Genomic DNA, 25,889 nt, shown 5'->3' with positions numbered 1-25,889 from the left:
AGAAGGTTTCTTGTAACCCTGATACACTTGTCAACAATCATTTACAAATTTTGCGCTTTAATAATCGTTTATTTTATAATTTATTCTGTGTTGTGAGTTTGAAACCTGACAACACAGGGAATTGTGACAACAATAATTGAAACCTTTACAATTATTTTATGAAATTTATAGAATTATTATCCAATAATAATATTTGGTACCTGTAAAATCAAGCGGTACACAATAACTTTTCAGACAGTTCTGAAAATAAATTTTAAAATATAGATTTTTAAAAACATATTGCAAAAATAGAAAGCTCAAGTAATAAAATACAGCATCAAAAACATATTTTGTTTTTAACCGTCAAGGTTCGAGAATTGGATTCTTAGTCTAAAAATTACAGCGCATAAAAGATTGCCTAGTTTAAGAATTCTATCATTTTATTGAAATACTAGTGGTACCCGCACGGCTTTGCCCGTAATAGTAAAATTAAAAGGTCTTTTGGTTCGCCTGTATATTTACAAATAATGTATGGTGAATTTTCTCGCCAATTGGCTTGTACCCATGTTACGGTTCCACATTATAATAATTTCATATCTAGCTGATTGGCTTGTGCCCATGTTACGGTTCCACATTATGATGATTTCGTAATTTACTCGTCCATCTTATGATAGTTTTGTTCTTAAAATTTGAATAGAAAAAGAACCACATCAAATTTTCCAAAAATCGCTTCAGGTGCACACCCCCATGCTACAAACTAACTTTGTGCCAAATTTCATAAAAATTGGCCGAACGGGCTAGGCGCTATGCGCATCACAGAGATCCAGACATCCTACAGACATCCTCCAGACAGAGACTTTCAGCTTTATTATTAGTAAAGATTTGAAAATTATTTCATCCATACTGAGTAAATGACTTATATATCTTGTTACTTGGATTGTTTAGGGAAACATACCTGATAACAATTTAAAGCTTTTCATTGTTAAAATATAGAACATCATATAGGTTCTTTGAGCAGTGTTGGGAACATGTAAAATTATCAACATATTCCACTGACTGGATTTAACAATAAATGTTTTCTTTTTTTTTTAAATTCAAACCAGGTTTTCTTGGCTAAAGTCCTTGTAGCATGCTCTAATGCAATTATCTTAATTGAACTGAGTCCTATAATTATGGCAAATAATCTTGCAACATTTTAAAGAATTGTGTAGCTATATAAATTTTGAGGAGTAAAGAACAAATTTGGCATTTCTTACTACAAAGATTTTCATTTTTCAATCGATAGTTTATTTTTTGTCAGAGCTTGTAATTTTTTTTACAGATAATGAAATTTCTTTTTACAGGTGCGAGATGATGGCATTATCTTAAGAAGTGTAAACGGTACCATTGTTGAACGATGGTGGTATGAGCGACTTGTAAATATGACATATTGTCCTAAAAATAAAGTATTGTGCTTATGGAGAAGAAATGGAGGTCAAACACAGTTGAGAAAATATTATACTAAAAAGGTATGTAGTACACTATGATTCCAGGCTTAGAAGGCTAAAAATGCACAGTCTTGAGCAAAGAGATCGAGGGGACATGATTCAGTTGTTTAAATTTATTAAAATGAAAGATGTTACGGGGCTGAAGTTTAGCACTGAAAACAGGACAAGGGGTCATTGTTTTAAGCTATTTAAATCTCAGGCTAACATGGATATTAGGAAAAATTATTATTATAGCAGGGTAGTGGAACCTTGGAACAGCTTACCGGAAGCGGTGGTAATGAGCAAGGGAGTAGATAGTTTTAAGAGGGCCATTGATCTTCACAGGGGATTGTAAATTGACTAGGACCAGTCTAGCTGGGCCCAGAGCCTGTTGCTGGTCGACACATTTGTATTTGTATATTTTGAAGTAATATATTTTATCTTCAAAGGTGTTTTTTGTGATAATGCCATAACTTCCTCAATCCTTGATAAAACTTTAAAAGTAAGGCACCAAACTTTAAAATTAAGGTTTTTTGCCACTTTCAGCAAAAAATAAAGAGACAATTCAGAAGCAGACGATTTGTAACCATGATGACGAAAATTCTAGTCTCTAAATACATATTAACAATGAGCTAGACTTACTTGTCGTTTTTGTGATTTAAAAAATTATAGGAACATCAAAAACGGTCATATGAGGTAAATAAGCAATTGGTCATTGCTCAAAAAAAGAAAATAAAATATTAGCATGGTACTACACAGCATCATATATTTTGCAGTAAGTTATCACTCCTAAGCCAGCCCTGTGTGTTTGGCTCTCTTGGCTCCTTTAAGAGGTTTTCCGCCACCAGCTCAGTTGCTTTTTTTCCGAACTGATGAGTGCTAAAAAGCACGAAACTGCAGTCCTCAAATGGAATAACTGAGCAGGAGTTGTATTTTATGTACAGTATCATATACATTATATCTCAAAGGTGTTTCTTGAGAATATGTCATAACTACCTTAATACTTCAACATACGTCAAAAGTAAGATATCATTTTGAAGATTTTTGCTGAGCTATCAGCAAAAAATAAACAAGTCATTTTTATTACCGTACATACTCGCTTATAAGTCGATCCGTTTACTTTTAGAAGGAAATTTGTGAAAAAATCAAAAAACCCACATATAAGTAGAGTCCCTACTTTCTGAAAAAATCGAAAGCATTTTGCCGCTATTTTTGAATACAAACAATATAAAAAGAAGGAAAATGAAATGTAATGAACATTCTTACATTAAAAAACGTCGGATTTTAAAACTTTTGCACAAAAAGGATTCACTTCTGCGATCGCGATTTTTGTAAGGAGTTCGATTTCGCTGTAATAATTTTTTTTTACTTATTGCTTTTCTTTGGAATTAATATCAATAAAATTCTGCACTGTAGGCATGTTATCTAATTTAAAGAAAAAAAGGGCATTAATTCGCAAAAGTATCGAGAAAATTCGCGAATATGGAAATTCCCACACTTTTTGCATAGTTGGCCATTTACTGTAATTATTTAGCCTTGATTTCGGAGTCAGACCATGTAAAATTATGGCAGAATGTGTAAGTATTTACTTCTTTAGCATCTGTTTTAAAGGGTTGGACTAAAATCGGGAAAATGTTCAGATTTTCGAGTGTTTTTTGCCAAGAACTGTTCAGGAAAAATTTTCGTAAACTCTGCCCTGCGTATAAGTCAACCCCCTGACTTTTAACCTCCTTTTTTCTACAAAATTTCTCAACTTATACCCGAGTATATTCAAAAAATTCCTTAAAAAAAACCAGCTTTTGGAATTTCTTCTGTCAGCTAGTAATATTGATATGAAAAAAGTATTGATTCACTAAAGTAGCATTACAGTTAGTAGCTAACAGCAAATAGTTAACAGGCTATAATTATTGCCTTTTTAAGGATAAGATTATAAAACTTTTTATTTTTTGATGGCCGTTAAAAAAATAATAAATAATTAAAATAAATTGCTTTGATAATAAGATACTTGTCAGATCTTAATTTAATATTACTACAACTTATTTTTATATCGTATTTTATCAATGAGCATTTTATTCATAATGGGGTCCTTTACAAACACATTAGTAGAATAACAATAAATTTATGGTTACGCAGTTGGGACATTAGTAATACCTGGCACTAATTTATAAGTAAATTAGCAAGTATTTTAATGTTTTTTTTAAAACATTTTGGCGAGTTTACTTATTTATGGCTAAAATAATTTAATTTTTTCTTCTTGTACAGTGCAAAGATTTGTATTACTGCATCAAAGAAGCTATGGAGCGTGCTGCAGCTAGAGGAAATGGCATGATGCCTGGTGAGTTAACTAAGAAATTTTGTTCTGTTTTTGTCATTAAGAACTTAAATATTTTATTCGATGTTATTTCTGTTAAACAGTTCTGTTTATGTCTGTATTCAATTTAATAATTACATTAAGTTCTTACTACTTTCATGCTCACTATTTTCTAAAAAAATATGAAAATTTAATTTATGTACAAAATGTATTACAGTTGGCTCTCTGTTTAACGACGCTCTATTTAACGACTTTCTCTGTTTAAAGACGACTTTTCACGGTCCCGAGTGCTCTAATGTGGTTTTAGAAGCATTCTATTTAAGGACGCATTCTACTTAAGGACGATTTTTTGTGGTCCCTTGAAAGTTGTAAAACAGAGAGCCAACTGTATTAAAAAGTTTCTGGTAACAATGCTACTGTTCAAAATAAATCAAAATTTGGCAGAATGAAAGATATTGAGATGCTAATATCAGTATGATTTTCTGCAAATCACGTTTACTTTACTTGAAATTGATTTATGCATATTTGGTTTACGCTGAAAATAAAACACACATAAAAACTTTTAATTCCAACATTTTACAATTGTTTGTGGGGAATCAAAAACAAGTTTTTTTTTCAAATACAGTATAACTTTGATTTAACGGTACCCGATTTAACGATTTCCTCGATTTAATGATCCATTTAACTAGTCGGGATTTGACTGCATTGAATGTCCGTGTTCCTCTATTTAACGATATACTTGATTTAACGATAACTTTTCCAGTCCCTTGACAATTGTTAAATTGGTTTATGCTGTATCTCAAAAACTCATTTTTGTAGATACTGTTCTTTACCTGCCCACGGCAAAATATAATAACAACTTTATTAATACAGCTAAAGCTTTTTCCAAATTTTACTTCATAAAAGTACGGCTAAAAATACGTTATCTTTTTTATTTTAATGTTTGACAGTGAAATACAGTGCCTTGACTACTGCTATGGTACAGTGTAAATTATATTTAAACTTTCTCCAGGAACAGAACTAGGGGGTGAGTTTCCTGTTCAGGATATGAAAAGTGGTGAAGGTGGCCTCCTGCAGGTGTGTATGGAAGGAGTTGGACTTCTTTTTGCAAATAGCAAGGTATGTATTTAATCTTTTCTACTTTGTCTTGCTTTTTTTGACGACATAATGCTGATTCTGTATTTGTGATGCTAAATTTCATGTACGTCAATTTGCAACACAGCTTCTTCAAGTTTGTTGCATATTTTCAAATATATGATTACGAATTTTATTTACAATAAAGTTGAGCAATTGAATCTTAGTTCTTTTTATGAAGTGTTGCATTATTATAGTTTTTTTAATTTATGAACTGAGCTTTATTGTAAGTATTTATGTATGAAGAGCTGCAATTTTTGTTGCCGAATTTTCTTTTTCTTTTGCAATTATTACAATGATTTTTAGTTTTCTTTCAATTTTAATATGCTATTACCCTCAATTACTCAATACACCGCTTGCTTCTTTCTAAATTGAATCATTTAAAAAAAAAAAATGACATAGATTTTATGTTCATTTCCCAAGAATTTGATTTTGAATGGTATTCATTGCATTTTTAAAAACGACATTTATAAGTTTGGAGTTATTTATTATTTTAACTTTTCTTTCATGATGCCAGCTTTTATTGCTGAAATATTTACGCTATATAATGTAATGAAATATTTTTCTGTTCTTTATATGCACTGAATAAATTATTTTGTGATTCATTTTCTGTTTATGCAGTGTAGCAGTGTCTGCAGCTCCATTCCGTAATATGTTTTTTTTTTTTTTTTTTTTTTTTTGGCACTTTAATATAAATTTTCCTCTAATACATCAAAGAAATTAGAGGGAAAAAAACATTTGACAAAATTGTTCCTATTTACTTAGGATTTTTATTAATATTAGTTTTCTTTTGAGTATGAACATTAAATTCATTTATTGGATCCAGCTGAAGAGATGGTTTTCACCAATTTATTCTTAGTGTTTTAAAACTTACCAAAATCTTACTTTAAAAAGTATATGTAGTCATTTGTGATTAATTTAAAATTCTTGTTTCTTCAACTGATGCTTCATGTTATAAATTATACTTATGTATTTGCATTTATATAGCCATATTTCTACAAAAAATAATTAATTAATTTTTTTTCTGTAATATTTGAATATTTTACAGATATTTAAGTATTTCAATCATATTTTCAATTTTATCAAACATAGTTAAGACCAATTTTTAAAATCAGTATCAAGCAAATTTGGGTTAAAATAAACAATAAGACTGAGTTAGAGTTTATGAAAGTTTTGTTTAACTTATCAGCAGAACATATCTATTCTGTTTCTGAGCAACAACTCCATTCTATTTCTAGATATCATTAAGAGACCAAAGCTAACTTTTCGACCTGTAGCATTGTTCCTTTGCAAAAAGATGTTCATGCCAGTCAGCCATCTCATTTATTCAAAATATCTATGCTAATATTATTAAGTAGTACAAAAAGTATTTTCTTCAGCTGCCCCCATCAGCATGTATAGATTATCGCTGTTGATTATTCATAAAAATGTAATATAATTATAAATCTCTGAAAAGTTTTTAGTGAGAAAATATATTAATTAGTGTTCAAATCAAAGCTCATTATCACTAAGTTTTCTTTTTTTAAAAAAAAGGTGAGCTTGTTCTAAACTGCACCTGTACCCTGATAAAATATAATTCTAAACATTGATTCAGTTATTGATTAGTGCTTAAAGCTGAATTTTTCAATTAGAGAAACTGACTAAGAAATTTGAATAATCCATGCATTTTTAACAGAGTTTAACCATATTTTTTTAACTAAAGAAAAAAGCTGAAATTGCTTTTATCAGTTTCAAAGCTATAAAATCATCAACATCAAGGCCTAGGCTAAAAGCCTTTTCCAGCTTCTTTGCCCAACCACCCTTTTCTAGGCCTGCCACAGTCTCGCTTGCCTTTTGACCTGTAGTAGAAGGCAGCTCCAGGAAGTCTCTTTCGTTTCATAGGTTGGATATGTTCTTTCCAATCAATGCGGTAGTAGTTCATTTTTCCACGCAGATTAAAAACATTTCATTCTCTTCTAAAATCTTCACTTCTTATTTTGCACATTAGTGTGCAGCTCTTTAGAGATCACAGATGCTGCCTCTCAGCTGCCTGGGTTCTTTTTATCTTGGGCATTCAGAGTCTGTGTCTCTGACTCCCCCCCCCTAAATATCATGAAGACCCCCCAAAAAACAAGAGCCCCCCATAAAAAATTTAAAAAATACTGCTCAACCCCTTCCCTTAAAAATGACATTGGCACAGTCTGTGCCATGACCCCCTAGGTGGGCACTCCTGCTCTGAACCATATAGCAAAGGAGGAAATGCCATGACTTTGTTGAACTTTCATTCGAAACTTTGAATGATTGTTTCCCTTAGAGGAATGAAAAGTTTGAACCAACTTTGACTATGAGACTTACCGCTTTAGCTTCATAAAAAAGATGGGTGACCAGTACATTTAGGTTTGAGTTAATAAAGTCCAAATACTTCCCCTCTCAGCATGGTTTAACTCTAAAGCAGTTGTTAATCTCTCTAAACATAAATGATGTATTTTTTCAAGAAATACGGTAACAACCAGCAGCCTAAAAAATAAGTATCTACTGAATAAATACTCACAATAGGCACCTTTACATTAAAAACTTAAAGGGAAAAAAATGTTCCATTAATGAGCTTAAAGTACGTCTCTTTGTTTTAATCTGAGACAGAACCCATTAAGCCCCCCTTCATCTTCTTCCTTTTACTATTTTAAATTGTTAGCATCAGGGGCGTAGCTAAGGGGGGGGTTTGGGGACAACCCCCCCCCCCCCCAGAAAAGTTAGTCTCAAAAAAAAAAAAAAAAAAAAAGAGAAAAAGAAGAGAGAAGAGAAAGAAAAAAAAAGAAAAGGAAAAAATTCCAAGCGATTATACATATATATATATATATAAAAGAAGTAACCCCCCCCCCCCGAAAGTCGGGTCTAGCTACGCCACTGGTTAGCATTGTTAAATAATAGTTCTTTAGTACAGGTATGTCCAACATCTGCAATGATTTTTACTTCAACCATTTTGTTGACCTTTATCTTATGAAAAAAAATTCCTTAATAAATTGCTTTTCATCACTTTTTACCTTGATGGTTTTTTCGGTGGTTGAGACTTGCTTGCATTAAGTGAAAAATACAAAACCAAACACCCTTTTAATAAAAGTTTATTATTGTATATCTTTATAATTTCTTCAAATAATAAAATTATTTATGTGTAATATGAGGACGGCTTTTTCGCACGGAAAGCCTCTTTATCATTCTTTTCTTTCTATTTAAATTGGCAATTTTTAAAAATTTTGGTTAAAAAAATAAACTTTTTTTAACGACATTTGTTAATCTAATTTATCAGGAAACCTCCCCACCCTTTCTTTTAAATTTGATTTCACACAAAATGGAAACAGAATACTGAGCTGTAATATTTGTAGTTTAAATTTGTGATCCGGATTTTTTCTTTCTTTTTTGCATCGCAATAAGACAAATTTTTCTGTTATACAGTTTAAGTGAACAAAATAATATTTGTAGAAATCACAATAAAGTTATTTGATTATTTTTTGAAAAACATTAGTAAGTTTAACAAAAATGCATTTCTTTATTACTTTAAACAACCTTCGCCAAAAATGTGACAAAAAAGTAGTATTTTGTGCAATAGTTAGGTTTTGTTTGGAATTTTAGTTAAGACACACATGTTATAATTATTAATTTCATTATTTGTACATTAAAGGAATAACTATATGGAGCATTTGAAAGACATTCAAAAAGCATAATTTATTTTTCTTCCTCCCCTACATTTTTTTTTCTCATTGTGATATATCTGTTATTTTTATTTTGTGCCATTCCAATTTTCACAGCAAGGACCTTCTCAAAAATCCTGTGGCTTGCCTATCCATTGTAACATAGAGTACAATTTCTGATAATTTAATTTTCAATTGAATCCAGCTGCTCTATTTTTTGTACCTTCTGCAGCTGATGCTTTGCCTTTGTGCTCTGTAATTTTTTTCACGCTGCCTTGGTTTGTCTCATTTAACTGTGACTTCCTTCCTCAAGTATGACGCCATCATTCTCCGTGGATTTATTCTCTGGAATGGATTGATTCATGCATGCCAATCAAAACCTGCTAGCTCAGTATACACATATAGATTGAAATCAGTTACTCAATCTTTAAACTCTTCTCCACGGTGTACAAAAGTAGCAAGCGAAGGGGCTTTTGAGATGGTCCAAAGAATTAATGAGATAAAGTGATTATTATTGTTCTATCATGTGACCTGATCGCCCTGGTTTCTAAGGATTTTTTTTTTCTTTTGCCTTCTCCATGCCTACTAACACCTGAAGGACTTTGAGGTACTGCAGCCCTTCATTCTTTTGTGTTGCTGTGTCTAGAGCAGTTTGTAGTTGATTAAAACTCTAGACCATAATGTAGTAGTGCACTCTGTATTGAAGAGGGCTCTAAACAAAATGGGTGGACTTAATGACCAACCCACAATTGTTGTGCACAAAAATCTGTTAGTTGAGCAATGCAGTCATTGCTGAGAGCATGATCTTATGTTGTTTTAGTTTTGTAGTTTACATTTTGGTTGATTGTTATTTGACCATCTCCAAAGTTTCTTCCTGGCACTTCCCTTCTGCTTGCATGAGAGACGCATGCCTTTTGTCGTTTCCGGGTTCAATTCTCCTACTGCATGTCTTGTGCTTTTTGAAGCTTTGGAGGTTACTGGCTGTTTCCCTTCTGTATTTTTTTTTTAGTTTTGCTTGTTTCTTAGTTTGATTGGCATGAGTTGCATGCAATTGTTGTTTTTGTCAGTGAAAATGATTTGTATCATTAGTGCAATAGATGTATTGGTATCAAAGTGTTTTCTGTGTGATATGTAATTGTGTTTCTTCAGATGAAAAACAAATTTCTTTGGTATCAGCCTAAGACAAGTATCTGGTTTTTATGGCAAGATTTGGAAGAACGTTGCTAAGTTTTATTTCTTACGAAACATTTATTCAATAAGCAATGTTGTAAATTTGATGATGTTTTAAAATGACCCAGTGTAAAAATTTGATTGATGTGAGTTAAGCAATTCAAGAGGTTTCGAATTTACTGTGATATGATTAAAATAACTGTTCACTTTTCTATGAAGATTGCAATGTACGGTAATAATAAAACAAAAAGTATCCCCGCTATTAATTCATTTATTGTCTGTTAAATATATCAGTTTCAGAATTTCCATGATTACACAACCTGTAATGCACAGAACTATTTTATACAATAAACTACCAATGCATTTTTAAAAGTAGATATCAGCAATAGAAACTGAGGTTCAGTGAATAGTTTTTATGTAAAAGTTTGGAATAATTTTATGTCTTCAAAATGAACTCTGAATGCTCATTTAATATTTTTTTTCTTAATATGATGCTATAAAGATGTTTGTTAAATCACAGTATTAGTTTCATTGAGGGAAACTACAGTATGTAAAATTTCTCTTCAAGAAAACAGCTAGTTAAAATCTTTTTTTGGTAATTTGTTTTAGTTTAGCAAAGCAGTTAGGCTACTTCATTAAAGACTGTCAATGAAATTTCATATATTACTAATGTTTCTTCGCTAAGACATAGGATAGAAAACTTGTGTTTCGTAGTGTAGTTTAAAAATAATTATCGAAACTCAGACAGCTGTGATGACTTATTCATCACTAAACTGAGGTAGCTGCAAAAGTACAGCTGTCTTTAATACTGGCTGGAGAAAGAAATAATTGTAGTAGAACCTTGACTAACCGAAGTGATCTGAGCTGAACCTCCTTTGGTAAATGAAAAATCTGTTGCCTTAGAGCTAGAACAACGTAAGTCACTTTACAGGAGAGAGGAAGAACAGTTGTCTGGTGCATGTAAAGGATGGGATGCACGCTCTTTTAACACCGGTAAAAAATTACAAAGGAATTATTTTTAGAATTAAGTTCACACTTCTCGATGTAGAATAAGATTCTACATGCAATGCACTAATAAATGGAAGATCTCAATTTTTGGATTTGTGCTAGTGTGTTCTGTGATACAGAAATTATGGATACCAAAAGTACTGAAAAATGGCTGAGGTACTGAAAGGTAGCAGAAACTTGAACCGTGGCTTTAAACATGTTCTCATCTACAAAATGACTATTAGGTCTGATGTTTTTTAATGTACAGTAAAATCTCATAATAGTGAATACTGATACAATGGAATATCCATTTCAACGAAATAAGTGTTCAGTCTTGTTTTAAGTGCCATTACATTGCTTGAATATCATCAAAACGAAATTCCTGTTACAGTGAACAAAATTTGTTGTAATAGAATTCAACTGTACTTCATTATTTTTAGGCAAATTTGTTTAGCAAATGTCATGTAAGACAAAAAATGCAACGTTAATTCAATAAGACATAATACAGTTAATTTTAACCTTAGTTGTGTTACTAAGAATAGTGTCAGCTGTGCATCTTATTCTTTAACTTCAAACGTAGTTGCATAGTTCGAAAATAGTTACTTAACAAAACAATACTTTAATTCCACACTTAATTACTTTCAACTTTAATGGCATTTCAAAAATCTGAATTATTTCGTGTTCCGAAAAATTACTGCGAAAACTTACTTGAAAAAAAAAAAAAACTCATTGAAATGTCTAGATAATTTTGGGGGGCTTAGGGTCACACAAATGTAACTATATTTTTTATATTTTTGTTACTTTTGGTTACAAGCATATCAGAGTTTAACCCATTTGAGAGTCACAAGAGCGTATATTCACATGGCTCGTGTTCTGATTTGTGCATGCGTGTCTACGTATAAAGTTTATCTTGTTTGGAGAAACATAATTGTAAGGGCTGATACGACTTTGTGCCATCAACAAACTGAGAATGGGTGTAGTTACGTTAGTGTAATCCCAAGCCCCCGATTTTTCGTCTGCTGTAGCAATGGTTACTTCTGGTGACCACAATGGGATATTTTTGCTCACCAAACTAATAATAAAATAAAATAAAATGCCACTAACCCGACTTCAGTTAAGCGAGGTTCCAGTTAGAAGAGCTTTGAATAATCAAGGTTCTGTTGCATTGTATACAAGATACAATAGTTATTCAGTTATTTTTTAATGTAATTTCCACAAGAACTAATATATTGGAGATATCACTGAAGTAAGTTTTGCTACATAATGCAACTGAAATGTTGAAACCAAAAAATTGCAACTGGCCATACTAGTGCACAACTCTGTGAAGGCAATGCAGAAGAATTTCTCATAATTGAAAAACAGATTTTCTCAGTAATCTTTTGGAAATTAGATTTTGATAATAGTTTAAATGCAAACACAACCTGGCCAAGCTCTGCTGTTCAAATTTGTTCTGATTACTAGTAATTCCTTCATAAACTCTATATTTGGTTACAATTTTTGATCTGCACTCTGTTTTACATATTAAGATCTTCACCATTCCAAGAAATGGGACATGAATTGAGAGTCAACGTCTTTAGCCATAGCTATGATAGTATTGAAAGTTGTCACACATATATTGATTTCAGAGTTTCACAAATCACTGAAAAGTTTGAAATAAGTTGCCTTGTGTGAACACATTCATTTATCATGTGAGGTAGTGAGAAGCAAAGGGATGTAAGTGGACATTTTCAAGTTTTAACTAAAATGCGTTTAAAGATAAGGTCTTGGGTAGGCTTTCATTGAAAAGTTTTCTAAATCATGCTGCATAACAGCACCTACCAGGGCTACTAGTACCATCTCTTGCTGCAAGACAGAGGAGAGGTTGTCCTACCATTTGTACTGGTTATTTCCAAATTTTTAATTTTGCCACTTACATCCCTTTGCTTGTCACTGCTACATGTAATGTTTCCAGTTGTAACAGTATTGAGTTTGCATATTTACTGAGAACCTAGAATTGCCATTTTTTAACGATGACATGATTTATAATATTTATTAAAGTTTTCTCATTTACTTCATTAATTTTCTGTTCTTAATAACTTATTTTGTTTATATTATTTTTTTTAATTTTGTACTTTCTGATCACGTGAGATTGCTACATTTCAAAATACACTCTATCGCAAAAAAATAGATGCACCTAGAAGAATTATAGAGCCACAATCATGAAACGCGACACAACTACAGTTTGGTAGCCGATATGCAAATGATTAAAATTTCAGCGCCAATGAAACAAGATTAAGCATGCTATGAGCATGTGAGTTGCACAGGTGGGAGAGTTTAAAAGCATGATTACTTGTGCCGTAGGGCTATTCAATCAAATCTGTTGACTTCAGTAGACTGTATTGTGATTTAAGATGCCTCTAAGACGTAACTGGCGGCAGAACGAACAGCTGACGGAGTTTGATAGGGGCCGTATAATAGGCCTCAGAGAAGCAGGTTGGTCAAACAGGAGTATTGGCCACCATCTCGGTCGGAGTGATATGGTAGTTGTTCGGTGTTGGCGACAGTGGATCACGGAAGGGAGAGCCTACTGTCGCAGAGGGTCAGGGCGTCCCAGGAACACAAATGAACACGAGGATCATGCAATCAGAAGAGTGGCCACATCGGCACCGACAACGTTGCTTGCATCGATTCAACGTCACTTACCTCCTTCCAGGCATCCAGTGGTATCAAGGGAAACCATTAGGAGACGACTGGCCGAAGTTGGCTTAAGGAGCCGACGTCCATTAAGACGCTTGCCACTGACCCCACATCACAGGCAGTGTCCACTGGATTTTTGCTGACCTCGGGCAGCTTGGAGCGTAACAGACTGGAGGCGTGATCTTCAGCGATGAATCCCGATTCAGTCTCAGTGCTGGTGATCACCATACACGTGTGTGGAGGTGCACCGGACAGTGCTCCAATCCGGCATTTGTTGTCGAGCGGCATACAGCCATTTTACAAGGTGTGACAGTATGGGGAGCAAGCTCTAGGCACACACGATCACCTCTAGTTGTTCTCCAAGGCACTTTGACAGCTCGCAGATACGTGGACAACATTTTAACGCTGTTTGTTCTGCCCATGCTATCCAGTCGCCCAGGTGACATTTATCAGCAGGACAATGCTCGTCGACATACTGCGCAACTCTCTCAACATTGCCTTCAATGATCTGACGTACCCCCATGGCCTGCCAGGTCACCAGATCATTCGCCAATAGAGCATGTCTGGTAAGTGCTGGGAAGACAACTGCAGCCATCCCAAGATACAGGGGAATAACGACACAGTTGCAAAGATTATGACATGATCTTCCGCAGGGGGTCATAAGTGACCTAATTGATTCGATGCCACTTCGTGTTTCGGCTTGTATAGCTGCCAAAGGTGGCTTTACTAATTACTGATTTGTAACCTTTTGTATGCTGTAACTGCTTAGTAAAATTATCTTTTATTCTGAATTTTTAATCATCTTATCTCCTTATACACAACATGCCTGCCAAGTTTCGTGAGTGTTGCTAAATTTCTTCTGGGTGCATATATTTTTTTGCGACAGAGTGTATTTTCCAGTTTTAACTGGTTTTACTGTTTAAAAAAAAAGGCTTCTTTTATTAGAGTATCTGCCACAATGTAAAATTATGCAATGAATCGAAGTCAATGTAATCTTTACTAATAATAAAGCTGAAAGTCTCTCTGTCCGGATCTCTGTCCGTCTGTCAGGATCTCTGGGATGCGCATAGCGCCTAGACCGTTCGGCCGATTTTCATGAAATTTGTCACAGAATTAGTTTGAAGCATTAGGGTGTACACCTTGAAGCGATTTTTCGAAAATTCGATTTGTTCTATTTCTGTTCCAATTTTAATAACATCTTCCCGAACAAAATTATCATAAGATGGACAAGTAAATTACCAAGTTATCATAACGTGGAACCGTAACATGGGCAAATCAATTGGCGAAAAATTCATCATACATTGTTTGTAAATATACAGGCGAACCAAAAGACCTTTTAATTTTCTACTACAGGCAAAGCGTGCGGGTACCACTAGTAACCTAGTAAAGTTGAAATTTAGCATATTTTAAATTATATCTAAATTTGATTATTTTAGGAAATATTCTTGGATGTGTACTAAAAAAAGGAGGGGGGGGGGAATGGAGGATTTTTTTTTTTAAAGATCCTTTTCTTGTTTTCAAGTTTTATTCAAATACATAGCATTTTATGTAGTGTATAGTTTGGGACTTTTTGAAATTCTGGAAACCTATTTTATGGTAATTAAGTTATACATTTAAGAAAATGTACCGGTTTATTTTAGAAAATGCATACATTTACCTTCACATTAGTACTCAGGTTTGGTTTGAGGAAAAATAATTTTTGACCTTTATTGTTCTGAAAGACTTGATGTCAAACCCTACTTTATGTATTTTAAAACATGTCTTGATCCCTTATTTATGTTTCTTAGACACCTGTGAAAATTATGGTAGAAAAGCATGAGAGCAGTTGTACTCCATATTCTTCATTCATTATATTAATTTTAAAATTACATTGGGGTTAAATATAAATGTAGTTTAAAACAATGCTTTTTGTAAAAACACATAATTGGTTTAAGTATAATTTTCGGAGCTTAAAGCATTAAGTATTGTTTGAGGATTTAGGACATATATATATATATATATATATATATATATATATATATATATATATATATATATATATATATATAGTACCTGTCATTAACTGCTTGCATATGTTTTATTTTAGTTATAACATTCAATTGATTATGTTTGTTTTTATAATTGTGTTATTTTAATATTTTCTTTGAAATGCATATCTTTATGTTTGTTTAATCTGGTTATATTCTTTTTGGTCGCCTCAATATGTGTTTATAAAGTTAAGAAACACAAAACATAAGTTCAATGAAAACTTTGATTCAATGATATTTTAAACTTTGTAGCACATTAATTATGTAACCATAATTTGAATTTCCTTAACTTGTGTAAAATGTAGTTGATGGATAAGTAATATAGAAGAAAAGCTCCAAATATGCTCTGTTTTTGTCAGTTGCAACTAATATAATTAAGAATAAAAAAATGTTGAGCAGATAATAAAATTCAGGATTCTTGGATTAGGACCATTGAAGTTTAAAAGCTTAGACCAATAATTTAAGCTGTATATTTTTTTCCTCGCCAAAATCCGGAAAGAATTTGCTTACACATAGATCTTCTTTTATGGGGTACCATAATAGTAACATTAGAAAACATCTGTTTGCATTTCATGAGTAAATTATTTGCACTTCAAACAAGTGATATATATTTTTTTAATTACTAGCACAGTCGGTGTGGTCTTATTCAACTCATTTTTGACATCAAACTCAATTAACCTTTGAAAATGACCCTGTACAATGCATATACAGCATCATTTTCATCTTCACTTCTACATTCTTCATTTTCTGCTGAAGAAGAATCTTGCTTCACCCTTCAGGGGTCCCGCTGACGCCTATAGTGCGTAAAATACCCGGTTTTCGAGAAAAGGACCCGATATTTGAAACTTAACTCGTCCCACGGGACGCGCTATTTCTCCCCAGCAGTATTTGGTTTCAAATTTCCTGAAAGAAAAATCAGAGAAAAGGAGTTTACTCTTTCCTAATCTCTAGAAATATAGAGGAGCAGGGTTACCAGAATCCCCTCCTTATCTCGTTTTCCCCTCCTGGTTCTTCCTTAGGCACGATCAGCGCCTGCAACGTTTTTCTCCCCTCATTTTTCTTCCTCCTTATCAAGGTCGCCGCCGTCGTTGCATGTCATTACAACCGGATGCAAGTTGATTCAGGTTTCCGCAGGCTTTTTTTTTTCAGTTGAGGTTATTTCCGAGGGCTTTTTGTTCACGTTTTTCGCGTGCGCTTCTTTTCAGTGACCTTGCAGCTGCGTGGACCCAGTATTTTGAAAATGAACCCACTATTTCAAAAGCAGTGGGTCCTTGGGACCCAGCGAGACCCCTGACCCTTCATAGCCTATTTTCCTTGATGCACTAACCCTTACTCCATGTTGCACACTTTGTTGAGCTGATTTTCATTCTTAATCACATGCATTTTTTTTTTGCTTGGTATCGAATAATACTGAAAAAGTGCATACTTGACATTGATGCAGAAAAAATAACTTATAAATTTATAATTTTCATATATACAGGATTTGTACGACCTAATTACTGTAGCATTGTAAAAGTTCTTTGAAAGTGTGAAACAAGCAAACACCTATAGCTTTCATAATACTGTTCAGGCCACTCTTTCTGATTACAACATAAAGTATCAACTCTTAGACAATTTGTTCAGACTTTCTCTGTAGATAACAAATGAATGTATAAGAAAAAGCTCAAGTACTGGACCCCCATATTAGAGGGTTATGTCATATTGGGTGAATTAATCTTATCTCCTATACCTTAGAAAAATCAACTATAATTTTAAGGTGTGTTAATGTTGATAACAGGAAGTGATAATGAAAAAGTTTGAATCTTTTAATCTTTGACATCAAGCAATTATTCTAGGAGGAGGAGGGGGGGAGTCAAGGGGTTTTGGGCTCTTTCTTTGGGAGAGGGTGCGCTATTGTTCTTGGAAGGGGAGTTGGACACCCCTGGTAAAATAATAATACTAGCAATAAGAATAATGTTTGAATTTAAGATGTATAATATATCAAATATAAATTGTGCAGATTATGTAATTCAGTTGATGTTTGAGAACATGATAAATTTCTATAATAAGTGTCAGTGAGGGAAAAGAATTGTAAGACTCATTTTTGGAAAATTTCTATTTGTCTAAAATTATTCAATAATATATTCTGAATCCATATTGCAAAAAAAAACTGGGACTTCAACTTTGTCATGTTTTTGTCATTTGATGAGGAATAGCATTAAATTATTTAAATGTATTTAATTGGGAAGTTTCAACTAACTTTTTTTTCCGAATAGCTAAAATTTGTATTTTAAGCTATAATATTCCTAATTTCTATCATTTTTCTGTTAACTTCAATTTTTAAAATAATTGCAATCATTTTCCATAAATTTCTGCAGTTTTTAGCTTTTTTTTATACTGTTGAACTTTAACATAATCTTGAATGCCTGAAACAAGCTTTAAAATTTGATGATCAAAATTCTTTTGAATTATACATTAGATCATTTTTTATTTTCTTTCAATGATGCAACATTTCTTAAAAAGGCTTTACTTTTTTTTACCAATTAATAAACTTTTATTACACAAGTTTTTTCTAATTTTGGAAACTTTTTTAAAATTATAAATCGTAATTTAAAAAAAAATTAATACATTTACGTAGATATTTGTATTATAAATTTATGAATGCTAATGTTTCTGCAGTCTGTATGTGTGGCATGTTTTGCAATGAACTAATTTGACTTTTTTTTTGATGAATTTTAATTGTATTATTGTTTAATTACAAAATATAATTGTGTTCATTTAATTCAGACATTTAAAAATAGTGTTTTAATATAAAAATGTTTCATCTTTTTAATTTCACCCAAATGTGGTAATGTGAAACACGCTATTTGCAAACTTTTCTGTTTCTGTTCAATTCATCAGATCTACATGTCTGTTATTTAAAATTGGGGTTACCATGTAAGTTTTGTGTTGAAGGTTATTATTCATCTTATTTTGATACAACAATTGTTTATTATTAACTAACCCTTTTACCTCGCCAAACTTCAAGTGATGTATTCATTTTGATGCTTTTTGAAAAAATTTTCTAAAGAAATGATTATATCATCAAAAAGATTAGGTGCTTGCCAGTAAAAGAAAGTTGGATTATATCAAAAGAAACTCTCAAGTCTGTAGCGAAACCCCCCCCCCCCCAGAAATATTTTTCTTTTTTTCAGCAGTCGACTATTTGTTGTAAATGTTTTAAGAGACATTTACACACATTTACTTCATCATCTTATCCTTTTTTAAAAATTAAGATCGAAAAATAGTTCTTTTTGTTTTAATTTTTGATATAAAGAAAAATTACAAAGTAGTATATTTGCAATATGTCTAGCATTGGCTGTAACTCGTCAAATTTCAGTGTTATTTTTCAATTATATTTTAGTACAACTATATTGTAATGTAACTGGTAATATTAAACATATAAGAAATCCCTTCTGTCATTTAAAATTGCTGGATAACAAGATATTTTGTATGTTGAATATTTTGAGCATGACATTATTACATAAGTACATTTTGAAGTTTAGGTGTGCATAAATCGAAAGGAAAGTTTAAATGCTGTAAATTCCGCTATGAGTGCCACTTTTCACTTGTCAGATAATTATTCTTTTTCCTTTTTTGTTTTCATTTTGAAAAAAAAAAATAGCTCATGATAAAATTTTATACAAAAAATCCAGAACCTATTGGTGTTTTAAAATAACATGAATGTTATTACTTCAAAAAATTATTCATCACTAATATTAATAAATTATTATTCATAATAACTGATTACTTGACACATTGATGTTACTGAAACATGAAAAATCTTAACATTTGTCCTAATTTATTTTCTTTCCAAAAAATGTTTATTGCAATAAAAGTAGAATCCAACAGACTGAATCTGCTCTTCCAATTTCTAAGTGAACTGCTAGATTGAACCCTTTATTTAAGTCCTTTTCTAGGTATTAGTAACTCACTCACAGTACAAAAACTTTTTTTATTAATTAATTATTATTTGTTATTATTATTATTGTTATTAATTTTTTTTGTACTTTTAAATGCTGTTGACTAATAAATGGAATTGATTGCGTGTATGAAGCTAATTTGTAGGTTTGAAAATTTTCAATTTAAATTTTTAATTACTAGTTAAGGAAGAAAAAAAAAATAAAAATTCTTTTGCGAAAAAAGAGAGAGGAAAAAAATGCTTTTCATTTTTGATAATGCAAAATGAAGAATGGATGCTGTACCATTCTACTATAAATATTTTTTTGAAAGAACTTAAACCATCCCATCCTTAGAAAAGCTAACAATTAGACTTACCCAAGTTTTAATTTTTTCTTCTTAATGTGTTATATTTTTGATTTGCTTTTCTTTGTTGAAAATCAACATTGCTATCGCATACTATTTTATTTTCTGTGATTACACACGCATGTTTTTTTGAAATTTTAAGTTTTTCAGCACTTTTGTTTTACATTATTGCATGATAGTAGCTCACATTACTAGTTGTATTATTTGATTATGTCCCATGTTTTGCTGAATGATTTTGTTGATGCTCCTAGTTTTCATAGTAACATTTATTTATTTATTTATTGTTTTTGTTATGAATATATGGGGTGCATAAAAGTCTTGTATCCTTTGAATTCTTGAACTGTGGGGCCAGAATCATAAACGTTACTTATTGATGCTCTAAAGGGCTTGTTTGGGGAACGTTTCAACATTAAAAATGAAATAAAAATAAATTTAATTGTTAAAATAGGCTTTGTTAAATTAACTCTGAAAATTCTGTGCTGTGATGCAATTCTGTCTTAATTGCATACAGAATTCTCATTTTAAGATGGTGTGGGGTAGGGGGAGACCTTAAATGATTAAATAAATAACTTGACGAAAGCAAATGAGTTAAGTAAAATTGAGGGCTGTGTACTAACCTGTTTTTGGAAGTCGGTTGTGCCAAGAAACCCTTTATTTGATTTTATTGTTTATTTGATTCAAAACTGGAAATGACTTTTTTTTTAGATATTTTCCAGCTTTTATATAAAAAGAAAAAGAAACAGAAAAAAAAATCTCATGTAGTTAGTATAATTTTTACCTCGTATAACGCTTACAATGTTTCTCAAGACTTTTGGGGCACTCCATATATGCAAAAAAGAAAAAAAAAAGAGAGAAAAACTTTTAAGTTGGTTTTATTTGATAAGAGTGTAGTAGATGTCTGTTCTGTTAATACTTGCAAGAAAGAGGCAGAAGCAGTGATCGAATGAATGACTTCTTACTTTACAGTTCTTTGTAAGGCTGGAAAACATAAGGAAGTGTTTCACCCAAAAGGGAGGGATGTTTGTTCTGGAAGAGTTTAGTAAGTTGTCCTGTAGTAAAAACATACCTAATAATCTGTTTCTTTCTTCTACTTTCCAAATATACCCACCTGGGAACAACTTTTAGACTCGTTGTCTGTCATTCGTTTTGCTGCATTTTCACATCCATTCAGTCTGGCCGCTCCTTGCATGTTCTCGTGTCTCCTCTCTCCTTTTGGATTGGAATGCTTGCATCTTGTGTTGTGATGCTACTTTAAACCAAAAAGCAAACATTGTTCCTTTTTTCTTACTCATTCTACTGTTGTACATCTTTACTTACTTATCTGTCCCGGTTCTGTGTATCTTCCCTCTCTTCGTATCTTTTGTGCACTTTTTCGAGCATTACTCTTCTGTGTCTGTTTTTCGAAAAAGAATGTTTCTTTTTTTTTTTAAATTAAGTGTTAATTTTTGAAGTATCTACTGCATTTTGTATGCACTTTCAATTATGGATATGAGTGTTCACATGATTTTTTCATTACACATTTGCATCCTTTTTTAATGTATTTTTATGTTGCTGAGTTATTGGCAGGCACTAAAATCTCCATCATCCATTTTTCATTTCAATATTCATTCGCTCTAAACATAACGCCGTAGCTTAAAAATGGGGAAATGCACCAATACCTTTATAAAAGTACCACTTCTTGTTACGTTACTTGATGGAATGTAAAAGAAAATGAAATACGATTCTGATCGAGAATTTAGAGAGAAACCCCTATTTTTTTTTTTTTTACTATACCTTTGCTACATATTTTTTCCCTCCAACACAGATAAAATTTATTTTGGTTTACTTGTATTGCAATTATATTGAACTTCTCTTAATAAAATATTAAATTTGTTACAGTGTAATCTTTCTCAAAAGACAATCTCCTTAGTCAACAAAAATTCCTCAGAAAAAGAGTCATTTAATGTAGGCTCCTTGAAAATATGTATCATTGAAATTAGACCTAAAGAATCAAAACAAAGTTCTTTAAAAACAGCACTTAAGACAGAAGATATTTGTAGACACATTGATTGCTAACATTAATGTTAAGAAATAAATACTTTTTCTGCATAAATAATACTCAATGCCTTTTGTTGAACGTCTTATCATACATGATCTCAATTCTTTGCATTGATAAAAAGGTTCTTTATAACCCTTGAAACATGTGTCTTCAATCTTTTGTTAATTTGAGGTTTTTCAACTTAGTTTATATTTTCATTTATATTAATTTTTATTGTTTTAAAAATAACATGAAACAAAATTTAGCAGTGTTAAGTGTGCATATAATTTGCTTGAATTAAAACTTTAGTCATTATATACATTGTAAAAAAACATTTTAAAAATTAATTTTAAGTTTATGTTTTCTGTAATAAATTAGCTCCTTGAAAATTTGCTACAAAATCAATTATCTTACAACTTTCTTGAAAAGTTTGACTTTGAGGATTTTTAAGGAATGAAAATATCTAAAATGAATATTAAAAATGCTTTGTACCTTCAAAAAATATTTGTGTAAAAAAAACTAAATTGCTTTTACTACTTTTAATTTATAAGTTATATTGCATTTTCTAAATAGGTATCTTACTAATTTTCTCCCGGCTACATTTAGCTTTTACATTTTTTTCCCAACTTTTAATTTTGATCAAATTGTATTTCAATATTTTAAATTTTCTTTTTGAGTGACTGATTTATGAATAAATTAATTACATAAACATTTGTTTAACGTTTAAGGAATAATCACTGGATGAGATGGTTATGTATTAGCATTGTGATGATAATGGGTTTCCAGTCTTGTTTCAATTTTATGCTAACTTTTCTCAGTTGGAAATTGTCGAGTCTTGATTTGGAAGATTTGCCATACCCAAGTTTTCCTATTACCGCTCTTTCATCACACTGTATGTGCAAGGGGAAAAAATTATACTAGATAATTTGGCAGTTTGGCATCTGGTTTTTTGGCTTTCTTATTCTACTTGGTTTCAGTGTGGTCATACGAGTGGAAACTAAATTGATGCTCCCCTCTTTCTTGAAAACAATTTTCTGTTTAGTTATTATTATTTTTTTTAATTGAGCAAGCTTCTTTATACAATGCATGATGCTTATTAATTTATTTCGCCTTATGTGTTTTGGCATTTCATTTCATTTACGAATAATCTTTCAGGCCAAGCTTTAGCAGTAAGTCTTGTGTGTAATGTTTTTGTTACAAGAAGAATGGTGACATGCATTATAGGAACCTTTCTAGGAGAAGTTGACTTATATAATATTTAAAATTATACTTCAATATTAATTTCAAAGGGTGAACTGTCTTTTTACGAGGTACAATAAAAATATGAAACATCTAGATAAAATAAATCGAATTTTCACTATAGATTTTAGATATTCTTACCTACATCTTCTGACTTATTCTAATGATTTTGTAACAGTTCGAGATATTTCTTCAATAAAATATTTTTTGTTCAATTTTGCTTGAACGATTCTCTGATTCAGTTGAATATGTTAATATAGTATTTGGGATCTCTTTCATTTTAATATGTAATTGAATAACATAGTGTACAAATCAAGTAAATCTTGCAAGTTGGAAGTTTTTCAGCTATAACTAGTCTTCTGATTTTTAAAAAAAATGTGTGCTTGAAACGTTCATTTTTGTCTTCTTAGTTTTTGCAAATGGACCTAAATCTTTTCTATTTCATATTTCCTTCTTACACTCGGAATTTTTATTTTTCAGTTTGTACTATTTACAATCATTTGAATCAATTTTGATGTGTATGTTTATCTAGCTATGTCGGTGTTTATTTGCATGTTATAAAAATATGTGATTTTAAATGTTTTTTTTTTCCTTTCTTATGCATCTGCATGTGCATGATTTATGTTTATTTCTCAGTGTTGAATTTTCGCTGTGTTTACCATTTTTGAAGTTTTTGAAATTAATTGATACTTTTTGAAATTTTTGTAATTAAAAAACATTATTTTTGAAGTACTTAAAATGAATGTATTCATTGGAAAACATTTTTAAAGAATTTGTTTTTTAATATTTTTTTTAGTAATGAATTAACTATTGATTATTTGTATAAAAAAATATTCTGTCAAAATTCATCAGCTTTAATAAATTATATATATATATATATATATTCAGACATTGCAATTTTATTTTTTTAGACCCCAAAACAAGACAAGTAATACAAAGGAAGTACAAGTCATCGATGGTAAGTTCTTTGTTTCTTACAAGTATAGTCGTTCTTCTCTTAACATATTTCTCAAAAATTATATGAATAATATTTGAAATCTTTTTTATCAGATCAATTTACTACAGTTGCCCATCAAGGGCACCCATATACAAAATTGTAAGGGGGAGGGGGGGGGGCTCAGATATTTTCTCCATGATTAGCAAGATATTTTCCCGATGGAACTGATTTTAGTGCAGATTAGAGTTATTAAAATGTAATGTTTTTAATAACTTCTTCATTAACTGCTGAAGAAGAAATGTTTTTACATTTTTGCAAAGAAAGAAGTACTGAAAGCAAGGAAGTTCTAGTTTCTAGGGGGGCTTGTGCCCCCCTTACCCACTCCCCATATGGGTGCCCTTGTTGCCCATTGAATTAAATATAGCTAAATTCTAATGTATACATTTAAGTATAACGCTATGAAAATTAAACTGAAAGAATAATTTGTGAATAAAAGCTATATTTAATTATAACTCTAAACAGAAGTTGCTTAATAAACAATTTAGAAAAATAATTTAAATTGATGTTTCAGCAAAATCTTTTGCAGAAGCTCTAGTGTTCATTGAAAAATACAGTAAGGCTATTTAGAAAATACGCCTTTTTCTGCACACAAAAAAAATTGCATTATAATTTCATATAAATAACACAAGCAAAATATCCAAGATCATTATTTTTGTTTGATCACACAGTTGTTTAAATAGATATGTGTATGTTTTATTCTTTAATAGTTTCATCACATATTCATTTGCTTTACTTTTTTGCATGAAGTTTGTTTTGCATGTGTATGTAATAATTTTGAAGTATATTTTGCAAGCATTTAGTAATATGAGCCGGTAATTGAACTTTTTGGCATCTAAAATCGATGAAATCAGTGAACGATAGACATCATAATAAATGATTCATTTTTTGGAAAATAATTTAATTTTTCTATCATATATAACTACAACAAACATCTTGTGTTCACTGCTGAATGATGGCCTGTTAACAATTTTTATATGGATGTTTTTGTTTAAAAAAAAAAAAACTTTTTCCTTAAAGTTTATTTATTGCGCCCAAAATTATTATGTAAAAAAAGGCATAACACTAAAAGACATGATTGCAAATCATTTTATTGTCTGCGAATGTTTTATCTGGATTAATTTTAAAAAAAAAATCAAACAAGACTTAGCAGTAATTCATCCATATTTTCCATGCAGGCTGCAGAAATTTTAGTATCAATTCTACGTATCCTTGCTGTCCATGTAGCTCAACAACCTTCAAGAAGCCCTCTGTGATATCCTGATTATGCACATTTACTATCTTTGCACATCCTCTGTTTATACATGTTCGTGTCTTTTGTTTGCTTGTAAAGTAGCTATCCTTTTTCTTTTCTTTTTTTTGGTGCCTTTTGATTTTATGTAGAACTGAATGTTAATTTAGATGCTTATTTATTATACAAAACATAGATAAAATTCCTTTGAGCCATACTGGGAAGCAAAAAGATAAAACAATACGAGTAAAATATATAGCTGCCAACATTGAAAGCTGAAAATTAGAGAGATTTTGCATGAATGAATTTAAGTATAAAAATTTGAGTGTGAATAGGATCTCTCAAACCAACGCCCCTTAAAAGGGGAAACCAGTTTAGAAGGCGAAAATTTCAGTGTTTTTCATGATTTTTTTTCAACAGAGAAGAAATAATCCTAATTGTTCAAACTTGAATGATATTTTATTCATATTTTGAAGCACACTAATTTTTTCAAGTCATTTCCGCCAGAGTTAGAAGATGATGTCCATGGATGGTCGCCATCGGAACTTGTTGCTGGTGTGCATTCCTGAAGTCACAATTTTTATCTGTAATCATTGCAATTTTTTTCTATCCTTAACAACATATTTCCTCTAGAATATGAACCTGTATGTTAAAAAAATAAAACATTACACACTTTCGAGGTGTTAGATCACAAAATTCGCATTTTTCT

The 25,889-nt window shown here is 31.3% G+C and overlaps 1 protein-coding gene across 1 annotated transcript in view; it reads left to right on the top strand.

Moving 5' to 3' along the window:
* LOC129225220 (MAP kinase-activating death domain protein-like) overlaps positions 1-25,889 on the top strand; it is a 101,207-nt gene that overhangs the window by 63,658 nt on the left and 11,660 nt on the right. Inside the window, 5 exon segments of the mRNA XM_054859792.1 lie at positions 1,323-1,487; positions 3,708-3,780; positions 4,769-4,875; positions 20,666-20,738; positions 23,867-23,913. Coding sequence (XP_054715767.1) covers positions 1,323-1,487; positions 3,708-3,780; positions 4,769-4,875; positions 20,666-20,738; positions 23,867-23,913 — 465 coding nt within the window.

This window comes from Uloborus diversus, chromosome 6 (genome assembly GCF_026930045.1).
Source record: "Uloborus diversus isolate 005 chromosome 6, Udiv.v.3.1, whole genome shotgun sequence".
NCBI classification, from domain to species: domain Eukaryota; kingdom Metazoa; phylum Arthropoda; class Arachnida; order Araneae; family Uloboridae; genus Uloborus; species Uloborus diversus.
This window is presented reverse-complemented; position numbering and strand designations above follow the sequence as displayed.